At 37.7% G+C, this 11,617-nt stretch overlaps 1 protein-coding gene across 1 annotated transcript in view; it reads left to right on the top strand.

The window, feature by feature from the left end:
* Positions 1 to 11,617, top strand: part of IPO9 (importin 9) — a 59,208-nt gene that overhangs the window by 12,285 nt on the left and 35,306 nt on the right. Inside the window, exons 2-4 of the mRNA XM_006834140.1 lie at positions 8,381 to 8,442; positions 8,639 to 8,725; positions 10,667 to 10,868. Of these exons, the coding sequence (XP_006834203.1) occupies positions 8,381 to 8,442; positions 8,639 to 8,725; positions 10,667 to 10,868 (351 nt within the window). The remainder of the gene's footprint in view (positions 1 to 8,380; positions 8,443 to 8,638; positions 8,726 to 10,666; positions 10,869 to 11,617) is intronic.

The raw sequence follows: 11,617 nt of genomic DNA, 5'->3' as shown, positions 1-11,617 counted from the left end.
CTACTCAAATTATTCCAGAAGACAGAGGAGGATGGAAAACTTCCTAACACATTTTATGAAGCAAGCATAGCCCTCATACCAAAACTAGGGAAGGATGTCACTAAGAAAGAAAATTATAGACCAATATCCCTCATGAACATAGATGCAAAAATTCTCAACAAAATCCTGGCCAGCAGAATGTAGCAACACATCAAAAAGATAATACATCATGATCAAGTGGGATTCATATCAGGGATCCTAGGATGGTTCAACATTAGAAACACAATGAGCATAATCCATCATATAAATAAGGAAAAATAAAAGAACCACATGATCCTATCGACTGATGCAGAAAAGGCATGTGACAAAATCCAACATCCATTCCTGATAAAAACACTCAACAAAATAGGAGTTGAAGGGAAATCCCTCAACATAATTAAGAGCATATATACAAAACCAACAGCCTTTATTACTCTCAATGGAGAGAAACTGAAAGCTTTCCCTCTGCTAACAGGAACCAGACTAGGATGCCCTTGTTTCACCACTCCTATTCAATATTGTGCTGGAAGTCTTAGCAAGAGCTATACGGAAAGACAGGGAAATTAAAGGCATCCAAATTGGCAAAGAAAAAGTAAAATTCTATTTGCAGACGATATGATCCTATACGTAGAAAACCCCAAAGACTCAGTAAAAAAGCTGCTGGACCTCATTGGAAGATTCAGCAAAGTGGCAGGGTATAAGATCAGCATACAAAAATCAGTTGGATTCTTCTGTATCAAAAATGACAGCATTGAAAAGGACATTAGGAAAGCAATGCCATTTACAGTAGCCACCAAAGGTTGAAATATCTAGGAATAAATGTAACCAGAGAAACAAAGGACTGTATAAAAGAAAACTACAAGAATACTACTACTAGAAACCAAAAGAGACTTACAAAAATGGAAGAATGTACCATGCTCCTGGATAGGACTTAACATTGTGAAAATGTCAATACTACCCAAAGCAATTTACACATATAATGCAATCCCAATCCAGATTCCAACAACATTCTTCAGAGAGAGAGAAAAAACAATTAGAAACTTTATATGGAAAGGAAAGAGACCCAGGATAAGCAAAGCATTGCTTAAGAAGAAGGATAAGGTTGGAAACCTCTCACTCCCTGACTTCAAAATTTACTGCACGGCTACAGTGGTTAAAACAGCTTGGTACTGGTACAATGAAAGATACATAGATCAATGGAAGAGAATCCAGAATCCAGAAATTAACCCATGTACATACAGCCAACTGATTTTTGACAAAGCACCTAAATATAACTCATGGGGAGGTGATACTCTCTTCAGATGATGCTGACAGAACTGGAAAGCAATATGCAAAAGATTGAAACAAGACCTTCACCTCACACCGTATACAAAAACCAACTCAACATGAATTAAAGACCTAAATGTGAATCCCAGAATTATGAAGGCCATCAATGAAAAAATAGGGACAAATGTGAGGGCACTAATTCAGGGAATACACAGACTACCAAACATTTTGAAAACTACACAAACAAAAGTAGACAAAATAGATGAGTGGGACATACTAAAAATTTAAAGCTTATGTGCATCAAAAGACTTCACCAGAAGAGTAAAAAGGGAACCTACAGAATGGGAAAAAGTCTTTTGCAATGACACATCAGACAAGGGACTTATTTCTAAAATATATGGGAAACTACAACACCTCTACAAGAAAAAGACAAATAACCCAATTAAAAAATGGGCACAGGACATGAACAGACACTTCACCAAGGAAGAGATCCAGGGAGCCAACCAACATATGAAGAAATGTTGACGATCACTAGCCATTAGAGAGATGCAAATCAAAACAACAATGAGAAATCATCTTACACCAACAATAACAGCAAAGATAAAAAATGTAGAGGACGATAAATGGAGCAGCTGGGGACTTTAGACCCAGAGAGGGAGAGGGGCTGTATGCTGACGACTTGGGGGAAGGATTGCAGGGTATACCCTTTGGTTGGTTGATGATGCTTGGAGGGGATTGTAACCATGGCAATGAAACGATATACGATAGGATGAATGTAAAACTAATGTTCTCTCATGTAACTAATGTTCTCACATAATTCATAATAAAACATTTTTCTAAAACAATCCACACCATAGTGGCCTTAAAAGGAAACACTGTTTCACCTAGGTCATATATGAAACTCCTACAGCTCCTGCTGAAGAAGTCACACCAGAATTGTCTGGCTTTGTCCACGAAAGATACTACTGAGTAGACAGTGGCATTCTAAGCTGACTTTGGACCCTGAGGTGCACCCATTATCACACTAAGTATCTGAAGTCAGAGGAAAGTGTGTGGGTGCCCTTACAAGTACTTTCTTTTTTAAATGGATTCCATACTTGCATTTTAAGTGTTTCTTTCCCATTAAATGTGAGCTTTCAGATTTAAGAGGTCTTTCTAAACTCTATGATTCATCTTTGTTTCTGAGTCAGCTCTGAAAGTTGACTTTCATGTGCTTGGGTTGTAGATATGTATTGTTCTGTTCTTAAAATGAGTTTTACATATTTATCAGTGTTAGGAATGTAAATGTCTGAACTGATAAAATTAATCGTAGGAATAAGAATGGATTTCAGTATCTTTAGGGATAGTGGTGCCGGTTTCAAACATTTCATTGCAATTTAATTAATTAATTAATGTGTTTTTAAAGAATATCATTTCTTTTTCAGCGGTCTTATGAACGCTTCTTTTCTTAGTGAAGAGCTGTGGTAGCTTGGGGGTTAAGTGCCTGGTGGCTGCTAACTGACAGGTCAGTGGTTGAACCCACCAGCTGTTCACCGTAAAAAGATGAAATAAAGTAGTAGGACATGAAATTAAAATAGAAACATCAATAGGCTTCATATACATACATAAAAATATTTATATAACATTTATAATAGCAACCAAAAGATTAAATACCCAGGAATAAAATTAGCAGGAAATGAGCAAAAACCTATTTAATACTTTTCAAAAGACTTTCTCAAAAAAAAAAACAAAAAAAAACAACAACAGCACACTGTACAGACTGGGTAAACTCTTTGAAAACAACGTATCTATCTGAACTCTCAAATACATTGAAAACTTGAATAACTCAACAACAAAAAAGAAAAAAACAACCCAGTTAAAACAGTGAGATACCATCTACCCCTACTAAAATGTTACTGATTTAAAAAACAACCAAGCTGGTGATGGCATGGGGAGATTGAAACCCTTATTTTTTGCTGGTGGAATTGTGGAAACAGTATGGTGAATTCTCAGAAACTAGGAATAGAACTACTTTAGGATTTAGCAATCCCAATTTTAGGTATATGCCCTAGAGATCTAATGCTAAAGACAAAACAGACATATATACATGTATGTTCATTGCATCCCCGTTCACAGTAGTAAAAAGTTGGAAACAGATGAATGGATAAGTAAAATGTGATACGTATATACAATGAAATACTATGAAGCTATCATGTGAATGAATCTGGAGGACAATATGCTGAGTGAAATAAGTCAATCACAAAGGAACAAATACTGTATGATCTCACTTTTCTAAGAAGGCAAGAATAAATATACATACAGAAAGCAGCATTCATTGGTGGTTACCAGAGATGGGAGGGGTAGGAATGGAGAACCACTCTAGATCATGTTGTTAAGTGCCGTCGAGTTGGTTCCAACTCATAGTGACCCTGCATAGGGTTTCTGAGGAGCAGCTGATGCCTTTGAAACCCCTACTTTGTAGTTCGAACCGACCTTGCGGTCTAGTGTATTGTGTACGTATGCATGTATGTTATAGGTAGAAATTTGTGTGTATGTGTGTACTCATTTAGTATAAGTACTGTACATCTATATAGTCATGTATATAACAAAGTGGGGAGCGAGCACGGTGGCTCCATACAATAAGAACTGGACTATTCTTTTGCAGCTCAAACACATCAGCCACACCCCAAGGGAGAAAGATGAAGTTTTCTGCTCCTCCAAAGATTTAAAGCCTTTGAAACCCTATACTGGGTTGCTATGAGTCGGAGTCTGCGTGACAGCATTTAACAACATATATTAAAGCACATGGGGGCACAGTTAAAGATACTTCTTTGACATTAAACACCTCACAGGATTGTTTTACTGTGTTTAAAGACTTAGGACATTTTAGTCATTTTGCCATATATAGTTAGTTCATAGATTATTGTTCTACATCCTAATTAGTTGAATAATGTCTGGAATCTTAAAAACTTGCGAGCGGCCATCCAAAAGAAACCAAAGACTCGAAGAAACTAATAGCACTAATAGCCTGTGGAATTTATGACCTCTACTACCTTGAGACCAGAAGAAATGGGTGATGCCTGACTACCGCCACTGACCGTTCTATTCAAGGACTCAATAGATGGACCCTGACAGAATACAAGAAGCATGTGGAACAAAACAGGCATTCTTAAAAAGTGCAAACATAGTGGACCATTTGAGACTAGAGAAATCCCCAAAGCTATCACCCTGGGGTACCCTTTTAGCCTTTGAAATGAAACTACTCCCATAAGTCACCTTTCAGCTAAATAACAGATTGACTCATTAAATAATATCACCATGAGTATTGTGTACCTTTAAAAAATCATGTATATGAGACCATAGAATCATCATGTACTCTAAAGGATGAAAAGGTAAGGTGGGAGGGAGCAGGGAAACTAGATTAATGGAAACAGAACAAATAGAATGTAAATAATGAGACTGTTGATACTATGAAGAATGTACACAATGTCTTTGAAATGGTTAAATGGGAACCTAATTTTCTGTGTAAATGTTTGCCAAAACAATAAATAATATGACGGTAAGTTGAAAAGTATTGCTACAAACTCATATGGCGCAAAAATAACAAAATGTGAAGCTGTTGTTTCTTGACATTATCTTTTATCTCAGTCTGTACACTTCTGAAGGTGGTGTGTCCATCTCTTTAACCTTTCCTTGAAGAATTCTGCACTTTTCAATGTTCTTTGAGTTTTGGGATCAAAAAGAAATTTGAAAGGGACACAATTATGCTTTTAGAAATAGTAAAATTTGATCCGTATCTTACCATACTCGAAAATGTGCTCCAAATGGATTAGGGATCTAAATGTAAAAAATTGAACCAAGTATTAGAAGAAATGAGTGAATTTCACTTTAATCCTCATATATGGAAAGGCTTTCTATGACTCACTATCTAGAGACAATAAAAGAATGATAAATTTGATAGCATAATTTTTGCATGTCAAAAATTATATAAAAAGTCAAAAGATGTTGATAAGCTGGAAGAAATGCCTTACTACATATACCACAAACAAAAGGGTAATATTCTTATAAAGAACTCTTAAAAACTGAAGAACATATGGCCATAATCCCAATAAAAAAGTAGGGGGCAATATGAAGAGACAGTTCAACCACCTCCCTCCCAAAAAAAGACATCACTGCTGCTGTGTGCCATCGAATCGGTTATAACTCATAGCAATCCTGTATAGGGTTTCCAAAGCTGTAAATCTATGGAAGCAAAAGCCACATCTTTCTCCTGCGAACTGTCTGGTGGTTTTGAACTGCTGACCTTGTGGTTTGCAGCCTAACACTATACTACCATATGTCCTTAAAAAAACCATTGTTCAGTGCTGTTACTTCAATTCTGACTCAGTGACATCATATAGCAGGGGTTGTTGTAAAGTGCCATTGACTCATTTCCGACCCATAGCAATCCTGTATTGGGTTTCCAAAGAGCAGCTGGTGAGCTTGAACCGCCAATCTTGCAGTTCAAACGGCTTTACAATCTGATGTATTAAACCATAGCACCAAACCAGGATTCCATAGCTGTGGTGGGGAACCTTTTTTTGCAAAGGGCCATTTGAATATGTATAACATCACTTAATAAAAATTTACATTAATATGAAAAAAGACTCCTGGATTTATTGAATTTTGAGTCCCTCCTGCCATTGGTTTGGCAGGGCCAAACATGATTTCGTGGGCTTAAATGGCCTATGGGCCAGACATTTTGTTGTTGTTGTTTAATGTTATCTAGCGCTAGTATATGGTAGGATAAGCACTAGACCGCAAGATTGGTTTGAGCCACAAGGTCGACATTTCAAACTACCTGCCGTTCCTCAGAAACCCTATACAGGGTCGCTTTGAGTCAGAATAGACTTGACAGCACTTAATAACAACAACAGACATATACTAAGACTGAACAAATAAGTAAATTTATTGTTTGATAATGAGAGACCAGGTGTATCACTGTTAATGACAGAAGTTAAATATGAGGAAGGGGGAAGAGGTGAGTGAATCTTGAGTTTTAAGCTTGGCATCTGAGTTACCAGTATGATGTAGATGAGTGATGTGTAAGAATAGGGTAGTATGCATCTATTTCCTAGCTCTGTTGAGAGGACTTAGAACAAAGGTACTCCAGAAGCAAGGAGTACACCTAGTGTCCAAATCCTGATTTCCAGATACCATTCTTCAAAAAAAGAACCAAGACTACTTGAAGAAGAGATTGATTCTAGGGCTTGGCAAGAAAGCTATAAGATGAACCTAGTGTGTCTTATGATAACAGAAAATACAGATGTACTTGGAAAAGATTAGGGTGTGTCAGAAGTTACACAGGAGACAACTGGAATGGATTCCCATGGTCAAAGCTGGAACAATTTGAAACAACAAAATGATCATTTTATTAAAACCCATAGAGTAAATTGAATATTCGTAAGTCCATGCTGGATATAAAATAAATAAGAAACAGCTCTTCCTTCAGAAGCATATCAATTAATAAATGTAAAGTCAATAAAGGATCATCATTAGGCAACCCCAACCTACCCAAGTCAATTCTGGCTCATTGCAACCCTGTATAGGGTTTGATGGAGTACTGGTGTGGCCCTGTGGGTTAATGCGCCAGACTGCAAAGCCGTTTGAACTGCAAGGTCGACGGTTCAAGCTCATCAGCTGCTCCTTGGAAACCCTATACAGGGTCACTATGGGTCGAACCAACTCGACGGCACTTAACAACAATAGTGGTGGTGGTAATGTGCCATGGAGTCAGTTCCAACTCATAGTGACCTTGTATAGGGATTCCAGAACTGACTCTCTACAGGAGCAAAGAACTTCATCCTCATGAATAAGCTGAGGCTGTCTGCTTCTGTAAAGATTTACAGTTAGGAAATGCTATGAGGCAGTTTTCTGTTCTGTAGGGTTGCTATGGCTTGGGATTGACTCCACAACAGAGGGGGGATGGTAAAAAGACACAGATGAAATTAATTTTTAATACTCTATTTCTTTTAACAATATACGAAAGTATTCTGATTTCAAGATACAATTGATATAAAAATGAGATTTTTCTTTTTATATTTATATTAAATAGATATTTATATTAAATTAGAAATCTGGTATGTATTTTATGTGTTCAACACATCTCAATTCATACAACACATGTTCCAGGTACTTAGTAGCTATTGTGTCTGGTGGTAGTGGTGGTGGTATGTATGCTGTGGAGTCGGTTTCGACTCATAGTCACCCTGTATAGGGTTTCCGAGGCTGTAAATGTACACAGGAGCCGAAAGCTTCATCTTTCTCCCATGGAATGGCTGGTAGTTTCAAACTGCTGACAAGGTTAGCATCCCGAATCAAAACCACTACTCTACTAGAGCTCCTTAGCTACTATATCTAGTGGCTACTGTGTTGTACAGCACAGCTCTAGAATACGAGGTGTGGAAATTATGATACCCTCTTGGTCTTAAATTCTTCTCCTTTCCACAAATATGTATCTGATGATTAACTCCTTTGCAAGTGTAAATTAAAGTTTATCTTGGGAGTGTTATTAACAGGCTGTAACTATGTGCTTCAGAATTTTCATTTCCATCGTTTATTAGAAGCTGTTTATGTACAACACCTGTATTTTTAGAACTAAGTCTGTTGAAACAAGATTTTTTTGACTTAAGTTAAAAAAATCTTGTATCTAGTAGTATGTATCTGGGAAACTCCTGAAATCTCACCTATTTGGAGTTAAATAATGCCGGTTTTTATTTAGATACTACTTTTTGTTGGTTTAAAAGGGAATTGTTGCCTTCTTGGAAGGGAAGATGCTGCTCAGTGACTAGAGAAAGCAAAGTGCTGAAACGGTTCACTCTGTAGGAAGCTACGCACTGCAGGCCAACCTGTTTTTCTGATTTAGAAGAATTAGCCTTAGCAGCTGTCAACGCATTTAAAACCAATGGATCAGATTCCTTTCCGGACTCTTTCTTTTTGCATCAGGGTTATTGTTATAAGTGCCATTGAGTAGGTTCCAACTCATAGCGCCCCTGTATAGGGTTTCTGAGGAGTGACTAGTGAGTTGCCACGGCTTTCTTAGGTGTTCTTAGATTCATACAGGAAATTTCTCTTTCAGAATTTGGTGTGCACTTGGCAGAGCTGACTGTAGATCCCCAGGGGGCACTGGCAATCCGTCAGGTAAGTCCAGACAATCCTAGTTTATTAGTAATGAAACTTTCTTATGGGAAAGACAAAGAAAAAGGCTAATCTATAAAGAATTTAGGATTTTGTACCAGTTTAGGTATACTTCAAGTAAATATATCAGTATGTGACTTTGGTTTTTATGTGTAAGGTAAATCTTTTTCTTGTACTACTTGATTTATTCTTTCCACAGTTGGCATCTGTCATTTTGAAGCAGTATGTGGAGACTCATTGGTGTGCCCAGTCTGAGAAGTTTAGGCCTCCTGAAACTACAGAAAGGGTAAGTAAGGAGTGTTTTATGGGCAATATTCAGAGATTAGGCTGTCAGTGTTCTTTGGCAGCAAGAAGCAATCACAAGTCTCGACAGGAAAGTAAATTGATTGGTAGTACTGATGAAACCGTATTGTAGAAGAGATCTTGGTATCCTATTGGCCAGTGTTCAAATCCAGTTCAGCCTTACTAGCTATGAGATAATGGAAATGTATTGAATTTCTAGGCCTCAATGCCTAATCCTCTAAAATTAAGATTAAAACACCAATTTCAAAAGATTGAAGATTAAATGAAATACTGTTTTTCCTTAGTATAGAACTGTGTGACCATCCTAAACACTTAAGAAATTTCAAGGTCTGAAGAAGTGCTGTCCATTGGAATATTCTGCAGTAAGGAAAATCTTCTCTCTTTGTGCTGTTCAATGCTGTAACTACTAGCCACAAGTACTTCAAGTATAGCTAGTGCAGCTGAAAAACTGAATTAAATTTTATGTATATCAAATTTTAATCACTACATGTGGCTAATGGCATTTGTAATAGAGAGCAGAAGACCACAAGTGTACTTTGAATGCACTTTTTAAAAAAGCTTTTATTGTGACTTGAGTGATAATTTACCTGGGAGAACATTGGTTTTACACTCATCCTCTCATGGTTTGTTTCATTGCAATGATTACAGTCTCCTCCATGCCTCATCATTTAACAGTATTTGCTTCTATTCCCTCTGTTTTTTTGTTTTGATGTACACAAAAACACTCAGGAATATATAATCATTTAAACAATCAAAGGGCATGTTCTTCAAGCCTGCCTCCTGGCCACTAGCACATAGCTTTTCTCTTTCCATGAGTCTAGAGTCCTCAGCTGCTCTATCTCTCCATGCCATCACCTCTGCCTCCATCTCTGGTGTCTCTGTTTCGGTGGTTACAATCCCATGGTTCCACTCATGCTCTTCTCCCTTGATGGCCTTAGGGTCTTCTGTTTCTGGAATGTAAGAAAAAGTACCCCCCCATTATGTTACAAAACTTCTACCTTTGTAGTTGTGACTATCTCAATTAGTCATGATAACAATTTGTTGTTGTTGTTGTTAAGTGCCATCGAGTCGGGTCCGACCCATAGCGACCCTGTACAGGGTTTCCGAGGGTGTAAATCTTTACGGGAATAGAAAGCCTCATCTTTCTCCCGCGGAGCGGCTGGTAGTTTCGAACCGCTGACCTTAAGGTTCGCAGCCCGATTCGTAACCACTACGCTACCAGAACAATTACTCGCTATTAAATAAGAAGAATCTTATCCCCATTTCCTTTCACCAGACTGTCTAGCAAGATGAAAACTTCATTGGGGATTCTGCCTTCCCTGCACACTCTGAAACTCAGGTCCCTCTTGAAAACTTGTAAGCCAGCTACTTAATTGCCTTTATAGCCCCACCGCCCCATTTTAGGTAGCCAATGTCTAAGTTGCCTGTCCTTATCAACCCTGTATGCTGAGGGAATAGGCTTGATCCTTGATGGGTCTTAGAGTCCTCTTTTCCTGTTGGTATTTTGAGCTACTACACCCATACTTGTAGGTCAAGTTCATCAAATTGTAGCAATTTACATTTGCTTCCTTTATCAGATTTTTTTATCTTCCTGTAGTCATAAAGCCATCAAAGCTAGGTCACATGGGTACTGTCTGCAAGTTTGGACATTCTTGTACATCTCCCCCTACTTCATGTCAGCTGGACGCTTCCTCTTAGCTCTAGCCCTCCTTGGCTAGGTCAGTGAACATGGGCTCAGGAGTTCCCAAGTCTCCCCAAATTTCAGACTTTAAATGCATTTTTTATTGAGTTTATATATAGGAATTTTTATTAAATGTGTCATTATCTTGTATGCATTGTTTTTCCAGTGCTTAAACTAGACTGGACTCTGCCAATTACTTGTAACCTGGTCTAATGGCGGATGGACTTTTATCCTCCTTTACAGGCAAAAATTGTTATCCGGGAGCTGTTGCCCAATGGATTGAGAGAATCAATAAGCAAAGTACGCTCCAGTGTAGCCTATGCAGTATCTGCCATTGCCCACTGGGACTGGCCCGAAGCCTGGCCCCAGCTCTTCAACCTGCTCATGGAAATGTTGGTGAGCGGAGACCTAAATGCAGTCCATGGAGCCATGCGAGTGTTGACAGGTATTGGAGGCCTTTTCTCTGGTTACAGTACTTGGATCCCAAGTGAAAAGTCCTTATAAGAAACTATGCAAAAGAGTGGCCCAGTAGAAATTCATGCCCCTCTCATTGATGCTACTACTTCTTCCTCCTTTTAATGTCCATATTTACTCTCCAGCTCTGTTGGCTTTTTTCAAAGAATTGAGTTGCTATAGTATTGCTTCTGCTACCAAACCTTATTGCTTAAGAATACAATAATGGCAGAGTGATTAAGTGCTCAGATTTTGAATTATATTCTTACTTTACCTGAACTTAAGTTACTTAGCCTTTTTGAGCCTGAATTTCCTTGTATATGAAATTAAGGTAACTATAGTGTCTGCATCAGGGGAGCTTTAGATAGTTTAAATGAGCTAATTTGTAAAAACTGTTTGGGATAATAACTGACATGTGGTAAGCTTTTAGTACATTTTAGCCGTTATGATTAGCATTGGCATATATAATTATCCACTAAGTTCAACTAAGGCAAAGTTAGAAATTAGTCAGATGAAATTTTTATAGAAATATAAAAAGACAACAATAGTAAAGATAAATAATCCTGACCTTCACTTGACCATTTTAGGGACTACTAGACTTCATGTCTTTTCTTCCTTTCTCTCTTCTGAGAAATTGATTAAAATATTTGAAATTTTAGTTCAAGGAGATTTCGTAGATAACTCTTGTAAATTAATTGAGAAATTAATCTGCCCCTTCCAGAACCTGCTTTTTTTTTTTTT

The sequence above is a fragment of the Chrysochloris asiatica genome, unplaced genomic scaffold (assembly GCF_000296735.1).
Source record: "Chrysochloris asiatica unplaced genomic scaffold, ChrAsi1.0 scaffold00009, whole genome shotgun sequence".
Classification (NCBI taxonomy): Eukaryota; Metazoa; Chordata; class Mammalia; order Afrosoricida; family Chrysochloridae; genus Chrysochloris; species Chrysochloris asiatica.
The sequence above is the reverse complement of the archived record's forward strand: the minus strand, read 5'-3'. Positions and strand labels throughout refer to the sequence as shown.